The sequence below is a fragment of the Aulonocara sp. 'chitande type north' Nkhata Bay genome, linkage group LG14, assembly GCF_057382095.1.
Source record: "Aulonocara sp. 'chitande type north' Nkhata Bay isolate Kocher_YH1m ecotype deep benthic linkage group LG14, A_spYH_male_GT1.1, whole genome shotgun sequence".
NCBI lineage: Eukaryota > Metazoa > Chordata > Actinopteri > Cichliformes > Cichlidae > Aulonocara > Aulonocara sp. 'chitande type north' Nkhata Bay.
This window is the reverse complement of record NC_141357.1, coordinates 6,466,468-6,484,504: the sequence shown is the minus strand read 5'-3', so window position 1 is coordinate 6,484,504 and position 18,037 is coordinate 6,466,468. Positions and strand designations below refer to the sequence as shown.

Sequence of the window (18,037 nt, the reverse complement as noted above, 5' to 3'; positions counted from 1 at the left end):
CTTCAGTTCCAGTTTAAGTTTCATCCTTTTTTTCAGCCGTTTATAATGGGTGTGTATGGGACGGAATGTTGGCGCTAGAGTGAGACAGCTCAACTGCTAGAGTGAGAGGAGGGTGGGAATTAATCTTAAAATCTTTTCTTAAAACTGCTGCTGTGTCTGCAGCGTTTGCTCTACAGGTATGATTTTACCCTCAAAACGTAGCCATCACTGTCCTCTTTCATCCAATGTGTTTATTATTGTAATAGGTGTTATGGTTCTGTCATAAATGTCACCAATGCACAGCTTCCTCCCTCCAACTCTTCCATAGACTCTAATGTTAAAATGGCTCAGAAGGTTCGTTTGAAAATCAGAAGAGCAGGCTGTCTTTACACTGTCACCACGTCCATATAATAAACTCCACAGGCATGAAAACTGAGAATTCAGTAGACTAGACATTGCTGCCACTCACGGTGAAAGAATTTTGTCAATACGACTTGTACTTTTCATTTCAATTTCATTTGTTTCAGGCTGACGTTTCTGTTCATTTTAAGCAGCAGAAGTGAGGTGCATGTCTGTGTCGTGTGTATGGAGCCATTGGATGCAGTCACTATAGCAACCAGGCTCACACCTGCCTGCTTAGCCCTCTCTCACTCTGCCAAGATTCATCATAAACACTTCTCTTTCAACTGCTGCTGTGTCCACAGTGTTTGCTCTACAGCCATCATTTTCCCCTCAAAACGTCGCCATCGTTGTTCTCTTTCCAACACAGTGTCTTTGAAAGCTCAGAGATGTAAACTTTGTGGATCCAAGTGGAGGGATCACAATTTAGTCATTCAGTGATTCAAAGAATATGAACTTTTAATATTCATTCAGATGTTTTCTGACTCTAAATTTTCTTTTCTCATTTCTTAGTTTTTTTAAATTTACATTTAAAACATTTTCAGCTATTTTCCAACTTCTTTTGTGCAAATGTCAGCTTTTAGCAGTTCAGCACTTTTGCTTTCAGGCGAAAATTTCTGTATTTTTCATCTAATTCGAAGTTTTTAACTTAAATTCAGCAATTAATTCATTTCACTGCATAGATTCAGGTATCACACATACACACACACATACATACACACACACACACACACATACACACACACATACACACACACACACACACACACACACACACACACAGGCAAGGTACTCTTTGTGTGTATGTTAATGAACCGATGCATATTCATGTAACCTCAATAAAAGAACAGTGTTACGGGAGAACGAAGAGAGCAACTGGGGTCAAGCGAAGGAACGGCGCCTGTCCGGTTCTCTCCCGTGCACGAGAAACATGAAGAACTTTGCCTACTTGTGTCTTGCTTTGCTGTGTAATTATATTGTCTTCAACGTTCCAGCGAATAGGTTCAAGCTACAAACCTATCACTCTGCTCTCTGCTAAGGTTTTAGAATCACAGTGGAAAGTTTAGAATTATTACTTCGTTTCAAGGAATGAATACAATGTATAGAAGTAGATCAAAAGTGCTAAAACACAACCACTCAGACTTAATAAACAAAAGGAAAATCAGTTCAGTCCAATAATTTTTTATTTGCATAGTGCCAGTTCACAAGAAGATGCTTCAAGGCACTTGATATTGTAAGGTAAAGACCCTACAATATTACAGAAACCCCAACAATCCGAGGACCCCCTATGAGCAAGCACTTGGCGACAGTGGGGAGGAAAAACTGCCTATTAACAGGCAGAGACCTCCGGCAGAACCAGGCTCAGAAAGGGGCAGTCATCTGCCGCGACTGGTTGGGGGTGAGGTAGTGACACAGATGGAACGTGTTCATGTCACTTCCTCACAGCAAACAGATGTTATTATTTAGTGTTGTCTACTATTTTTGGTGTTAAGGGAAATACAGGTCCTCCTGGGTTAGAGAGGTAATTGCCTCAGTGTATTTTTAGCATTGTTTTTAACCATATCTCTTAGTGATTGAGTTTTAATTTTTTAAAAAGTCAGTTTGTGTTTGTTGACCAGTCTAAAAACTGATTATTTCTTTCAATGTATGAATGGGAATTATTGTTTAAAATTGTTCTTTCTGGTGTGGGAACAGGGCAGCAGGGTTCTTACTGGTGTGATGACCCGGCTGATGGGGTCTGTTACTTAATTATGGGGGTGTGTTGGTTAATCTGGAGGGTCTACTGCTTACATTCTGCAATGCCAACGTTTTGCCTACGAGAGGAGGGAGGAAATAAACCTTTTTTTCTGTCTTTTGAGGAATGCTTGAGATGAATCTGGTTGAGCGCCCAACCTCAGACTGCTGATATGATTTCGCCATAGAGTTTGGCTTGGCCTTGGTGGAAATCTGAGGTAGCGGGGCGTGCTTTGCGCTGACCTCAAGTGTCAGTTGTTTATTTTCTTCTACAAGGCTGCTGTTCTTAGCCTCATATACAGAAAGGATTCGCTGTGTTGTTACTAACTGCTTTTTGAGGTCGCGATTTTCCCACTCACATCTGTGGAGTTTCTGTATGGCATCTTTGTTTTGAAGTGCAGCCTCCTGATTCAGCGTTGGCCGCAGTTCTTTAATTTCTTTGTCCTTTTCTGTGACCAGTTGTTTATATTTGCATAACAGGCGGTCCCGGCGGCGCTGTTCAAATACTAATGCGTGACTGGACATGTGCATTTTTCTTTTAGCGTTAAGTCTGTTTGTTCGCCGCTGCGAGAAGATTTTTTCCTGTGTTTTTGCAGCGTATTTGTGCAGCTCAATGGCAACCTTTAAGGAATTCTCCTCACGCAGGTCCTTTACCTGCTTCGTCAGACGGTCAATTTCCTGTTTTTGTCCTTCAATCGTTTGTCTTTGAGTTGAACTCATTTGAATTTCAGTTTCCAGCTCTTTTATGTTTTGTTGCTGCTGAAACACAATTTCTCTGTAGTGTGTGAGCTCTTTGTCCACCTTTTCTTTGTCTGCCAAAATCTGGACCAGCCTTTTCTTAACTACCTTGCGCTCCTTGTTGACACAGGCAAGTTGTTTGGCCTGTGCCGTCTGCGCTTCTGCCTGCTTTTGTTTGATGAGCTCCAGTTGATTTTTCACAGCAAAATACCTGGTCTGAGACTTGGATAGCTCTGCTTGAATCATTTCTCGTTCACTATTCTTTTGTTCTGTGTCTTTTGTCAGTGACTCTATGGTGTCCTTAAATTGACTGATCACGGTCTTAGCCTCAGATAACTCCTTATTAAGTTTTTCATTCCAAAACTCGCCGTGCGTCATCTGTATTTTTGGTCTGTGTTCTGTTTCTTTCAGAGCATTTCTCAGACTGACAATCTCATGATCTTGGGATGTCATTTTCTTGAAGGATTCCCGCCTCTCACTTTCAAGTTTGGCTATTTGTTCATTTTTCATCTGCAGGACTTTCTCCAGGTGTTGCGTGTTAGAAAGCTGCTTTGAGGCTTCCTTTGTCTGACTTTCTATTTCCTCTCGTTTTCCTTTTAACTCTTTTACTAGTTTGTTATTGTCCAAGTCCTTTCCCAAAAGCAAATCTGACAGTTCATTATTTTTCATTATCAATGCGCTTTTCTCCATAACGACCCTGTCCTTTTGCTCTTCAAAATCCTTTGCTTTTTTTTGCCATGTTTTAATTTCAGCTTTTAATTTCTCTTCTAGTGCCTCCACTGTTTTAAGTCTGTCTCTACATTGAAACAGCGTGCTAGCCTCTACAAGATATTGTGATGTCCTTTTTTCAAAGTTGACCCTCTCTTCTTTGAGCTGGTCCTGGACTCTAAGCTCATTTTTTATCTGTTTTTCTTTTTCCTTCAGTTCTTTTACTTTTAGGTTTTTTTCAGTGGTCACTTGCTTTAATTCTTGCTTCAAGGCCTCATTTTCTTTGCTCAGTCTATTGACTTTGCCTTGAAGACGAGACAGAAATTCCACATCTTTTTCTTTCTGCTCCCGTCTCTTTTTTTCAGTGGCATGTTTCCTTTCCAAGTCTTTGCATTTCTTTTGAAGGTCCAGGATTTTTTTCTCATATTTCTCTGATCCTGCAGCCTTCATCTCACATTGAGCCATACGTTTTCTTAGTTGGTCTACTTGTGAGAGATGGGCGCGGGCTTCCTGTTTAAGGCTCGAAATATCATCCACACGTTCTCTACACACCTTAACAAATTTTGATATTGTCTTCTGCTGTTCCTTGTTTAAAGCCATGAGGTGTTTTTCTCTTCTCCTTAATTTTTCAATTTTTTTATGCTGTAATTCTAGTGTGGCAGCTATTTTTAAATGAATGTATTTAATTTGTATTTATATTGTTTGCGCAAAGTTATCAAGTGCAACCAGTTATCTACTCAACTAGGTAATGTGCGTTCCAAATGGAAACTCAAACTTACAGTTTCTGTCTACATGGGGTGTATTTATAGGTTTTCTTGAAACCTGACTCCGCCCCCTACAGCTATCTTCAAAGGCAATTCTGTGATGTCACAAATGGCTTTGTGACATCACAGAAAAACGTTAATGCTGTTTGTCTTATGGTAAGTGTCCTTTTTGCTCTTCTGTTCTTAATTAGTGTGAATGCTGTAAAAGCATTCAAACACCGTTAGATTGCTCTTCTTTTAGACATGACTGCTTGTATTTTTCTCATTTTTAACATTTATATTTTTTAATTTATTCAACTTTATTCAACAAAAATTTCCCATGTATTTCAATGGGGAGACCCTTCAAATTCTCCTTCAACTCACTCCTCTTTCAACTCTAACTACTTCCACATACATTGACGTAGAGCCACCATTCAAACTTTCAAACGCAGACAAGACATTCAACTATTCAACTTGTATTTATCTTTTCAATATCTATTGTACTTTTTCTTCAGTTCCAGTTTAAGTTTCATCCTTCTTTTCAGCCGTTTATAATGGGTGTGTATGGGACGGAATGTTGGCGCTAGAGTGAGACAGCTCAACTGCTAGAGTGAGAGGAGGGTGGGAATTAATCTTAAAATCTTTTCTTAAAACTGCTGCTGTGTCTGCAGCGTTTGCTCTACAGGTATGATTTTACCCTCAAAACGTAGCCATCACTGTCCTCTTTCATCCAATGTGTTTATTATTGTAATAGGTGTTATGGTTCTGTCATAAATGTCACCAATGCACAGCTTCCTCCCTCCAACTCTTCCATAGACTCTAATGTTAAAATGGCTCAGAAGGTTCGTTTGAAAATCAGAAGAGCAGGCTGTCTTTACACTGTCACCACGTCCATATAATAAACTCCACAGGCATGAAAACTGAGAATTCAGTAGACTAGACATTGCTGCCACTCACAGTGAAAGAATTTTGTCAATACGACTTGTACTTTTCATTTCAATTTCATTTGTTTCAGGCTGACGTTTCTGTTCATTTTAAGCAGCAGAAGTGAGGTGCATGTCTGTGTCGTGTGTATGGAGCCATTGGATGCAGTCACTATAGCAACCAGGCTCACACCTGCCTGCTTAGCCCTCTCTCACTCTGCCAAGATTCATCATAAACACTTCTCTTTCAACTGCTGCTGTGTCCACAGTGTTTGCTCTACAGCCATCATTTTCCCCTCAAAACGTCGCCATCGTTGTTCTCTTTCCAACACAGTGTCTTTGAAAGCTCAGAGATGTAAACTTTGTGGATCCAAGTGGAGGGATCACAATTTAGTCATTCAGTGATTCAAAGAATATGAACTTTTAATATTCATTCAGATGTTTTCTGACTCTAAATTTTCTTTTCTCATTTCTTAGTTTTTTTAAATTTACATTTAAAACATTTTCAGCTATTTTCCAACTTCTTTTGTGCAAATGTCAGCTTTTAGCAGTTCAGCACTTTTGCTTTCAGGCGAAAATTTCTGTATTTTTCATCTAATTCGAAGTTTTTAACTTAAATTCAGCAATTAATTCATTTCACTGCATAGATTCAGGTATCACACATACACACACACATACATACACACACACACACACACATACACACACACATACACACACACACACACACACACACACACACACACACACACACACACACAGGCAAGGTACTCTTTGTGTGTATGTTAATGAACCGATGCATATTCATGTAACCTCAATAAAAGAACAGTGTTACGGGAGAACGAAGAGAGCAACTGGGGTCAAGCGAAGGAACGGCGCCTGTCCGGTTCTCTCCCGTGCACGAGAAACATGAAGAACTTTGCCTACTTGTGTCTTGCTTTGCTGTGTAATTATATTGTCTTCAACGTTCCAGCGAATAGGTTCAAGCTACAAACCTATCACTCTGCTCTCTGCTAAGGTTTTAGAATCACAGTGGAAAGTTTAGAATTATTACTTCGTTTCAAGGAATGAATACAATGTATAGAAGTAGATCAAAAGTGCTAAAACACAACCACTCAGACTTAATAAACAAAAGGAAAATCAGTTCAGTCCAATAATTTTTTATTTGCATAGTGCCAGTTCACAAGAAGATGCTTCAAGGCACTTGATATTGTAAGGTAAAGACCCTACAATATTACAGAAACCCCAACAATCCGAGGACCCCCTATGAGCAAGCACTTGGCGACAGTGGGGAGGAAAAACTGCCTATTAACAGGCAGAGACCTCCGGCAGAACCAGGCTCAGAAAGGGGCAGTCATCTGCCGCGACTGGTTGGGGGTGAGGTAGTGACACAGATGGAACGTGTTCATGTCACTTCCTCACAGCAAACAGATGTTATTATTTAGTGTTGTCTACTATTTTTGGTGTTAAGGGAAATACAGGTCCTCCTGGGTTAGAGAGGTAATTGCCTCAGTGTATTTTTAGCATTGTTTTTAACCATATCTCTTAGTGATTGAGTTTTAATTTTTTAAAAAGTCAGTTTGTGTTTGTTGACCAGTCTAAAAACTGATTATTTCTTTCAATGTATGAATGGGAATTATTGTTTAAAATTGTTCTTTCTGGTGTGGGAACAGGGCAGCAGGGTTCTTACTGGTGTGATGACCCGGCTGATGGGGTCTGTTACTTAATTATGGGGGTGTGTTGGTTAATCTGGAGGGTCTACTGCTTACATTCTGCAATGCCAACGTTTTGCCTACGAGAGGAGGGAGGAAATAAACCTTTTTTTCTGTCTTTTGAGGAATGCTTGAGATGAATCTGGTTGAGCGCCCAACCTCAGACTGCTGATATGATTTCGCCATAGAGTTTGGCTTGGCCTTGGTGGAAATCTGAGGTAGCGGGGCGTGCTTTGCGCTGACCTCAAGTGTCAGTTGTTTATTTTCTTCTACAAGGCTGCTGTTCTTAGCCTCATATACAGAAAGGATTCGCTGTGTTGTTACTAACTGCTTTTTGAGGTCGCGATTTTCCCACTCACATCTGTGGAGTTTCTGTATGGCATCTTTGTTTTGAAGTGCAGCCTCCTGATTCAGCGTTGGCCGCAGTTCTTTAATTTCTTTGTCCTTTTCTGTGACCAGTTGTTTATATTTGCATAACAGGCGGTCCCGGCGGCGCTGTTCAAATACTAATGCGTGACTGGACATGTGCATTTTTCTTTTAGCGTTAAGTCTGTTTGTTCGCCGCTGCGAGAAGATTTTTTCCTGTGTTTTTGCAGCGTATTTGTGCAGCTCAATGGCAACCTTTAAGGAATTCTCCTCACGCAGGTCCTTTACCTGCTTCGTCAGACGGTCAATTTCCTGTTTTTGTCCTTCAATCGTTTGTCTTTGAGTTGAACTCATTTGAATTTCAGTTTCCAGCTCTTTTATGTTTTGTTGCTGCTGAAACACAATTTCTCTGTAGTGTGTGAGCTCTTTGTCCACCTTTTCTTTGTCTGCCAAAATCTGGACCAGCCTTTTCTTAACTACCTTGCGCTCCTTGTTGACACAGGCAAGTTGTTTGGCCTGTGCCGTCTGCGCTTCTGCCTGCTTTTGTTTGATGAGCTCCAGTTGATTTTTCACAGCAAAATACCTGGTCTGAGACTTGGATAGCTCTGCTTGAATCATTTCTCGTTCACTATTCTTTTGTTCTGTGTCTTTTGTCAGTGACTCTATGGTGTCCTTAAATTGACTGATCACGGTCTTAGCCTCAGATAACTCCTTATTAAGTTTTTCATTCCAAAACTCGCCGTGCGTCATCTGTATTTTTGGTCTGTGTTCTGTTTCTTTCAGAGCATTTCTCAGACTGACAATCTCATGATCTTGGGATGTCATTTTCTTGAAGGATTCCCGCCTCTCACTTTCAAGTTTGGCTATTTGTTCATTTTTCATCTGCAGGACTTTCTCCAGGTGTTGCGTGTTAGAAAGCTGCTTTGAGGCTTCCTTTGTCTGACTTTCTATTTCCTCTCGTTTTCCTTTTAACTCTTTTACTAGTTTGTTATTGTCCAAGTCCTTTCCCAAAAGCAAATCTGACAGTTCATTATTTTTCATTATCAATGCGCTTTTCTCCATAACGACCCTGTCCTTTTGCTCTTCAAAATCCTCTGCTTTTTTTTGCCATGTTTTAATTTCAGCTTTTAATTTCTCTTCTAGTGCCTCCACTGTTTTAAGTCTGTCTCTACATTGAAACAGCGTGCTAGCCTCTACAAGATATTGTGATGTCCTTTTTTCAAAGTTGACCCTCTCTTCTTTGAGCTGGTCCTGGACTCTAAGCTCATTTTTTATCTGTTTTTCTTTTTCCTTCAGTTCTTTTACTTTTAGGTTTTTTTCAGTGGTCACTTGCTTTAATTCTTGCTTCAAGGCCTCATTTTCTTTGCTCAGTCTATTGACTTTGCCTTGAAGACGAGACAGAAATTCCACATCTTTTTCTTTCTGCTCCCGTCTCTTTTTTTCAGTGGCATGTTTCCTTTCCAAGTCTTTGCATTTCTTTTGAAGGTCCAGGATTTTTTTCTCATATTTCTCTGATCCTGCAGCCTTCATCTCACATTGAGCCATACGTTTTCTTAGTTGGTCTACTTGTGAGAGATGGGCGCGGGCTTCCTGTTTAAGGCTCGAAATATCATCCACACGTTCTCTACACACCTTAACAAATTTTGATATTGTCTTCTGCTGTTCCTTGTTTAAAGCCATGAGGTGTTTTTCTCTTCTCCTTAATTTTTCAATTTTTTTATGCTGTAATTCTAGTGTGGCAGCTATTTTTAAATGAATGTATTTAATTTGTATTTATATTGTTTGCGCAAAGTTATCAAGTGCAACCAGTTATCTACTCAACTAGGTAATGTGCGTTCCAAATGGAAACTCAAACTTACAGTTTCTGTCTACATGGGGTGTATTTATAGGTTTTCTTGAAACCTGACTCCGCCCCCTACAGCTATCTTCAAAGGCAATTCTGTGATGTCACAAATGGCTTTGTGACATCACAGAAAAACGTTAATGCTGTTTGTCTTATGGTAAGTGTCCTTTTTGCTCTTCTGTTCTTAATTAGTGTGAATGCTGTAAAAGCATTCAAACACCGTTAGATTGCTCTTCTTTTAGACATGACTGCTTGTATTTTTCTCATTTTTAACATTTATATTTTTTAATTTATTCAACTTTATTCAACAAAAATTTCCCATGTATTTCAATGGGGAGACCCTTCAAATTCTCCTTCAACTCACTCCTCTTTCAACTCTAACTACTTCCACATACATTGACGTAGAGCCACCATTCAAACTTTCAAACGCAGACAAGACATTCAACTATTCAACTTGTATTTATCTTTTCAATATCTATTGTACTTTTTCTTCAGTTCCAGTTTAAGTTTCATCCTTTTTTTCAGCCGTTTATAATGGGTGTGTATGGGACGGAATGTTGGCGCTAGAGTGAGACAGCTCAACTGCTAGAGTGAGAGGAGGGTGGGAATTAATCTTAAAATCTTTTCTTAAAACTGCTGCTGTGTCTGCAGCGTTTGCTCTACAGGTATGATTTTACCCTCAAAACGTAGCCATCACTGTCCTCTTTCATCCAATGTGTTTATTATTGTAATAGGTGTTATGGTTCTGTCATAAATGTCACCAATGCACAGCTTCCTCCCTCCAACTCTTCCATAGACTCTAATGTTAAAATGGCTCAGAAGGTTCGTTTGAAAATCAGAAGAGCAGGCTGTCTTTACACTGTCACCACGTCCATATAATAAACTCCACAGGCATGAAAACTGAGAATTCAGTAGACTAGACATTGCTGCCACTCACGGTGAAAGAATTTTGTCAATACGACTTGTACTTTTCATTTCAATTTCATTTGTTTCAGGCTGACGTTTCTGTTCATTTTAAGCAGCAGAAGTGAGGTGCATGTCTGTGTCGTGTGTATGGAGCCATTGGATGCAGTCACTATAGCAACCAGGCTCACACCTGCCTGCTTAGCCCTCTCTCACTCTGCCAAGATTCATCATAAACACTTCTCTTTCAACTGCTGCTGTGTCCACAGTGTTTGCTCTACAGCCATCATTTTCCCCTCAAAACGTCGCCATCGTTGTTCTCTTTCCAACACAGTGTCTTTGAAAGCTCAGAGATGTAAACTTTGTGGATCCAAGTGGAGGGATCACAATTTAGTCATTCAGTGATTCAAAGAATATGAACTTTTAATATTCATTCAGATGTTTTCTGACTCTAAATTTTCTTTTCTCATTTCTTAGTTTTTTTAAATTTACATTTAAAACATTTTCAGCTATTTTCCAACTTCTTTTGTGCAAATGTCAGCTTTTAGCAGTTCAGCACTTTTGCTTTCAGGCGAAAATTTCTGTATTTTTCATCTAATTCGAAGTTTTTAACTTAAATTCAGCAATTAATTCATTTCACTGCATAGATTCAGGTATCACACATACACACACACATACATACACACACACACACACACACACACACACACACACACACACACATACACACACACAGGCAAGGTACTCTTTGTGTGTATGTAGACGTCATATGTTAATGAACCGATGCATATTCATGTAACCTCAATAAAAGAACAGTGTTACGGGAGAACGAAGAGAGCAACTGGGGTCAAGCGAAGGAACGGCGCCTGTCCGGTTCTCTCCCGTGCACGAGAAACATGAAGAACTTTGCCTACTTGTGTCTTGCTTTGCTGTGTAATTATATTGTCTTCAACGTTCCAGCGAATAGGTTCAAGCTACAAACCTATCACTCTGCTCTCTGCTAAGGTTTTAGAATCACAGTGGAAAGTTTAGAATTATTACTTCGTTTCAAGGAATGAATACAATGTATAGAAGTAGATCAAAAGTGCTAAAACACAACCACTCAGACTTAATAAACAAAAGGAAAATCAGTTCAGTCCAATAATTTTTTATTTGCATAGTGCCAGTTCACAAGAAGATGCTTCAAGGCACTTGATATTGTAAGGTAAAGACCCTACAATATTACAGAAACCCCAACAATCCGAGGACCCCCTATGAGCAAGCACTTGGCGACAGTGGGGAGGAAAAACTGCCTATTAACAGGCAGAGACCTCCGGCAGAACCAGGCTCAGAAAGGGGCAGTCATCTGCCGCGACTGGTTGGGGGTGAGGTAGTGACACAGATGGAACGTGTTCATGTCACTTCCTCACAGCAAACAGATGTTATTATTTAGTGTTGTCTACTATTTTTGGTGTTAAGGGAAATACAGGTCCTCCTGGGTTAGAGAGGTAATTGCCTCAGTGTATTTTTAGCATTGTTTTTAACCATATCTCTTAGTGATTGAGTTTTAATTTTTTTAAAAGTCAGTTTGTGTTTGTTGACCAGTCTAAAAACTGATTATTTCTTTCAATGTATGAATGGGAATTATTGTTTAAAATTGTTCTTTCTGGTGTGGGAACAGGGCAGCAGGGTTCTTACTGGTGTGATGACCCGGCTGATGGGGTCTGTTACTTAATTATGGGGGTGTGTTGGTTAATCTGGAGGGTCTACTGCTTACATTCTGCAATGCCAACGTTTTGCCTACGAGAGGAGGGAGGAAATAAACCTTTTTTTCTGTCTTTTGAGGAATGCTTGAGATGAATCTGGTTGAGCGCCCAACCTCAGACTGCTGATATGATTTCGCCATAGAGTTTGGCTTGGCCTTGGTGGAAATCTGAGGTAGCGGGGCGTGCTTTGCGCTGACCTCAAGTGTCAGTTGTTTATTTTCTTCTACAAGGCTGCTGTTCTTAGCCTCATATACAGAAAGGATTCGCTGTGTTGTTACTAACTGCTTTTTGAGGTCGCGATTTTCCCACTCACATCTGTGGAGTTTCTGTATGGCATCTTTGTTTTGAAGTGCAGCCTCCTGATTCAGCGTTGGCCGCAGTTCTTTAATTTCTTTGTCCTTTTCTGTGACCAGTTGTTTATATTTGCATAACAGGCGGTCCCGGCGGCGCTGTTCAAATACTAATGCGTGACTGGACATGTGCATTTTTCTTTTAGCGTTAAGTCTGTTTGTTCGCCGCTGCGAGAAGATTTTTTCCTGTGTTTTTGCAGCGTATTTGTGCAGCTCAATGGCAACCTTTAAGGAATTCTCCTCACGCAGGTCCTTTACCTGCTTCGTCAGACGGTCAATTTCCTGTTTTTGTCCTTCAATCGTTTGTCTTTGAGTTGAACTCATTTGAATTTCAGTTTCCAGCTCTTTTATGTTTTGTTGCTGCTGAAACACAATTTCTCTGTAGTGTGTGAGCTCTTTGTCCACCTTTTCTTTGTCTGCCAAAATCTGGACCAGCCTTTTCTTAACTACCTTGCGCTCCTTGTTGACACAGGCAAGTTGTTTGGCCTGTGCCGTCTGCGCTTCTGCCTGCTTTTGTTTGATGAGCTCCAGTTGATTTTTCACAGCAAAATACCTGGTCTGAGACTTGGATAGCTCTGCTTGAATCATTTCTCGTTCACTATTCTTTTGTTCTGTGTCTTTTGTCAGTGACTCTATGGTGTCCTTAAATTGACTGATCACGGTCTTAGCCTCAGATAACTCCTTATTAAGTTTTTCATTCCAAAACTTGTCGTGCGTCATCTGTATTTTTAGTCTGTGTTCTGTTTCTTTCAGAGCATTTCTCAGACTGACAATCTCATGATCTTGGGATGTCATTTTCTTGAAGGATTCCCGCCTCTCACTTTCAAGTTTGGCTATTTGTTCATTTTTCATCTGCAGGACTTTGTGTTGCGTGTTAGAAAGCTGCTTTGAGGCTTCCTTTGTCTGACTTTCTATTTCCTCTCGTTTTCCTTTTAACTCTTTTACTAGTTTGTTATTGTCCAAGTCCTTTCTCAAAAGCAAATCTGACAGTTCATTATTTTTCATTATCAATGCGCTTTTCTCCATAATGACCCTGTCCTTTTGCTCTTCAAAATCCTCTGCTTTTTTTTGCCATGTTTTAATTTCAGCTTTTAATTTCTCTTCTAGTGCCTCCACTGTTTTAAGTCTGTCTCTACATTGAAACAGCGTGCTAGCCTCTACAAGATATTGTGATGTCCTTTTTTCAAAGTTGACCCTCTCTTCTTTGAGCTGGTCCTGGACTCTAAGCTCATTTTTTATCTGTTTTTCTTTTTCCTTCAGTTCTTTTACTTTTAGGTTTTTTTCAGTGGTCACTTGCTTTAATTCTTGCTTCAAGGCCTCATTTTCTTTGCTCAGTCTATTGACTTTGCCTTGAAGACGAGACAGAAATTCCACATCTTTTTCTTTCTGCTCCCGTCTCTTTTTTTCAGTGGCATGTTTCCTTTCCAAGTCTTTGCATTTCTTTTGAAGGTCCAGGATTTTTTTCTCATATTTCTCTGATCCTGCAGCCTTCATCTCACATTGAGCCATACGTTTTCTTAGTTGGTCTACTTGTGAGAGATGGGCGCGGGCTTCCTGTTTAAGGCTCGAAATATCATCCACACGTTCTCTACACACCTTAACAAATTTTGATATTGTCTTCTGCTGTTCCTTGTTTAAAGCCATGAGGTGTTTTTCTCTTCTCCTTAATTTTTCAATTTTTTTATGCTGTAATTCTAGTGTGGCAGCTATTTTTAAATGAATGTATTTAATTTGTATTTATATTGTTTGCGCAAAGTTATCAAGTGCAACCAGTTATCTACTCAACTAGGTAATGTGCGTTCCAAATGGAAACTCAAACTTACAGTTTCTGTCTACATGGGGTGTATTTATAGGTTTTCTTGAAACCTGACTCCGCCCCCTACAGCTATCTTCAAAGGCAATTCTGTGATGTCACAAATGGCTTTGTGACATCACAGAAAAACGTTAATGCTGTTTGTCTTATGGTAAGTGTCCTTTTTGCTCTTCTGTTCTTAATTAGTGTGAATGCTGTAAAAGCATTCAAACACCGTTAGATTGCTCTTCTTTTAGACATGACTGCTTGTATTTTTCTCATTTTTAACATTTATATTTTTTAATTTATTCAACTTTATTCAACAAAAATTTCCCATGTATTTCAATGGGGAGACCCTTCAAATTCTCCTTCAACTCACTCCTCTTTCAACTCTAACTACTTCCACATACATTGACGTAGAGCCACCATTCAAACTTTCAAACGCAGACAAGACATTCAACTATTCAACTTGTATTTATCTTTTCAATATCTATTGTACTTTTTCTTCAGTTCCAGTTTAAGTTTCATCCTTTTTTTCAGCCGTTTATAATGGGTGTGTATGGGACGGAATGTTGGCGCTAGAGTGAGACAGCTCAACTGCTAGAGTGAGAGGAGGGTGGGAATTAATCTTAAAATCTTTTCTTAAAACTGCTGCTGTGTCTGCAGCGTTTGCTCTACAGGTATGATTTTACCCTCAAAACGTAGCCATCACTGTCCTCTTTCATCCAATGTGTTTATTATTGTAATAGGTGTTATGGTTCTGTCATAAATGTCACCAATGCACAGCTTCCTCCCTCCAACTCTTCCATAGACTCTAATGTTAAAATGGCTCAGAAGGTTCGTTTGAAAATCAGAAGAGCAGGCTGTCTTTACACTGTCACCACGTCCATATAATAAACTCCACAGGCATGAAAACTGAGAATTCAGTAGACTAGACATTGCTGCCACTCACGGTGAAAGAATTTTGTCAATACGACTTGTACTTTTCATTTCAATTTCATTTGTTTCAGGCTGACGTTTCTGTTCATTTTAAGCAGCAGAAGTGAGGTGCATGTCTGTGTCGTGTGTATGGAGCCATTGGATGCAGTCACTATAGCAACCAGGCTCACACCTGCCTGCTTAGCCCTCTCTCACTCTGCCAAGATTCATCATAAACACTTCTCTTTCAACTGCTGCTGTGTCCACAGTGTTTGCTCTACAGCCATCATTTTCCCCTCAAAACGTCGCCATCGTTGTTCTCTTTCCAACACAGTGTCTTTGAAAGCTCAGAGATGTAAACTTTGTGGATCCAAGTGGAGGGATCACAATTTAGTCATTCAGTGATTCAAAGAATATGAACTTTTAATATTCATTCAGATGTTTTCTGACTCTAAATTTTCTTTTCTCATTTCTTAGTTTTTTTAAATTTACATTTAAAACATTTTCAGCTATTTTCCAACTTCTTTTGTGCAAATGTCAGCTTTTAGCAGTTCAGCACTTTTGCTTTCAGGCGAAAATTTCTGTATTTTTCATCTAATTCGAAGTTTTTAACTTAAATTCAGCAATTAATTCATTTCACTGCATAGATTCAGGTATCACACATACACACACACATACATACACACACACACACACACATACACACACACATACACACACACACACACACACACACACACACACACAGGCAAGGTACTCTTTGTGTGTATGTTAATGAACCGATGCATATTCATGTAACCTCAATAAAAGAACAGTGTTACGGGAGAACGAAGAGAGCAACTGGGGTCAAGCGAAGGAACGGCGCCTGTCCGGTTCTCTCCCGTGCACGAGAAACATGAAGAACTTTGCCTACTTGTGTCTTGCTTTGCTGTGTAATTATATTGTCTTCAACGTTCCAGCGAATAGGTTCAAGCTACAAACCTATCACTCTGCTCTCTGCTAAGGTTTTAGAATCACAGTGGAAAGTTTAGAATTATTACTTCGTTTCAAGGAATGAATACAATGTATAGAAGTAGATCAAAAGTGCTAAAACACAACCACTCAGACTTAATAAACAAAAGGAAAATCAGTTCAGTCCAATAATTTTTTATTTGCATAGTGCCAGTTCACAAGAAGATGCTTCAAGGCACTTGATATTGTAAGGTAAAGACCCTACAATATTACAGAAACCCCAACAATCCGAGGACCCCCTATGAGCAAGCACTTGGCGACAGTGGGGAGGAAAAACTGCCTATTAACAGGCAGAGACCTCCGGCAGAACCAGGCTCAGAAAGGGGCAGTCATCTGCCGCGACTGGTTGGGGGTGAGGTAGTGACACAGATGGAACGTGTTCATGTCACTTCCTCACAGCAAACAGATGTTATTATTTAGTGTTGTCTACTATTTTTGGTGTTAAGGGAAATACAGGTCCTCCTGGGTTAGAGAGGTAATTGCCTCAGTGTATTTTTAGCATTGTTTTTAACCATATCTCTTAGTGATTGAGTTTTAATTTTTTTAAAAGTCAGTTTGTGTTTGTTGACCAGTCTAAAAACTGATTATTTCTTTCAATGTATGAATGGGAATTATTGTTTAAAATTGTTCTTTCTGGTGTGGGAACAGGGCAGCAGGGTTCTTACTGGTGTGATGACCCGGCTGATGGGGTCTGTTACTTAATTATGGGGGTGTGTTGGTTAATCTGGAGGGTCTACTGCTTACATTCTGCAATGCCAACGTTTTGCCTACGAGAGGAGGGAGGAAATAAACCTTTTTTTCTGTCTTTTGAGGAATGCTTGAGATGAATCTGGTTGAGCGCCCAACCTCAGACTGCTGATATGATTTCGCCATAGAGTTTGGCTTGGCCTTGGTGGAAATCTGAGGTAGCGGGGCGTGCTTTGCGCTGACCTCAAGTGTCAGTTGTTTATTTTCTTCTACAAGGCTGCTGTTCTTAGCCTCATATACAGAAAGGATTCGCTGTGTTGTTACTAACTGCTTTTTGAGGTCGCGATTTTCCCACTCACATCTGTGGAGTTTCTGTATGGCATCTTTGTTTTGAAGTGCAGCCTCCTGATTCAGCGTTGGCCGCAGTTCTTTAATTTCTTTGTCCTTTTCTGTGACCAGTTGTTTATATTTGCATAACAGGCGGTCCCGGCGGCGCTGTTCAAATACTAATGCGTGACTGGACATGTGCATTTTTCTTTTAGCGTTAAGTCTGTTTGTTCGCCGCTGCGAGAAGATTTTTTCCTGTGTTTTTGCAGCGTATTTGTGCAGCTCAATGGCAACCTTTAAGGAATTCTCCTCACGCAGGTCCTTTACCTGCTTCGTCAGACGGTCAATTTCCTGTTTTTGTCCTTCAATCGTTTGTCTTTGAGTTGAACTCATTTGAATTTCAGTTTCCAGCTCTTTTATGTTTTCTTGCTGCTGAAACACAATTTCTTTGTAGTGTGTGAGCTCTTTGTCCACCTTTTCTTTGTCTGCCAAATTCTGGACCAGCCTTTTCTTAACTACCTTGCGCTCCTTGTTGACACAGGCAAGTTGTTTGGCCTGTGCCGTCTGCGCTTCTGCCTGCTTTTGTTTGATGAGCTCCAGTTGATTTTTCACAGCAAAATACCTGGTCTGAGACTTGGATAGCTCTGCTTGAATCATTTCTCGTTCACTATTCTTTTGTTCTGTGTCTTTTGTCAGTGACTCTATGGTGTCCTTAAATTGACTGATCACGGTCTTAGCCTCAGATAACTCCTTATTAAGTTTTTCATTCCAAAACTTGTCGTGCGTCATCTGTATTTTTAGTCTGTGTTCTGTTTCTTTCAGAGCATTTCTCAGACTGACAATCTCATGATCTTGGGATGTCATTTTCTTGAAGGATTCCCGCCTCTCACTTTCAAGTTTGGCTATTTGTTCATTTTTCATCTGCAGGACTTTGTGTTGCGTGTTAGAAAGCTGCTTTGAGGCTTCCTTTGTCTGACTTTCTATTTCCTCTCGTTTTCCTTTTAACTCTTTTACTAGTTTGTTATTGTCCAAGTCCTTTCTCAAAAGCAAATCTGACAGTTCATTATTTTTCATTATCAATGCGCTTTTCTCCATAATGACCCTGTCCTTTTGCTCTTCAAAATCCTCTGCTTTTTTTTGCCATGTTTTAATTTCAGCT

General features: G+C 39.9%; 3 protein-coding genes across 3 annotated transcripts; all 3 read right to left on the bottom strand.

Moving 5' to 3' along the window:
• Nucleotides 1-2,127: 2,127 nt before the first annotated feature.
• Nucleotides 2,128-4,158, bottom strand: LOC147313958 (uncharacterized). Its single transcript, XM_086262696.1, has one exon. The coding sequence runs from the start codon at nucleotides 4,156-4,158 to the stop codon at nucleotides 2,128-2,130; it is 2,031 nt and encodes a 676-aa protein (XP_086118822.1).
• A 2,793-nt stretch (nucleotides 4,159-6,951) lies between these two features.
• Nucleotides 6,952-8,982, bottom strand: LOC147313957 (uncharacterized). Its single transcript, XM_086262695.1, has one exon. It carries the CDS (start codon nucleotides 8,980-8,982, stop codon nucleotides 6,952-6,954), a length of 2,031 nt encoding a protein of 676 aa, XP_086118821.1.
• Nucleotides 8,983-11,762: 2,780 nt separating this feature from the next.
• LOC147313956 (uncharacterized) lies at nucleotides 11,763-13,787 on the bottom strand. The gene has a single exon (XM_086262694.1). It carries the CDS (start codon nucleotides 13,785-13,787, stop codon nucleotides 11,763-11,765), a length of 2,025 nt encoding a protein of 674 aa, XP_086118820.1.
• Between the last annotated feature and the right edge of the window lie 4,250 nt (nucleotides 13,788-18,037).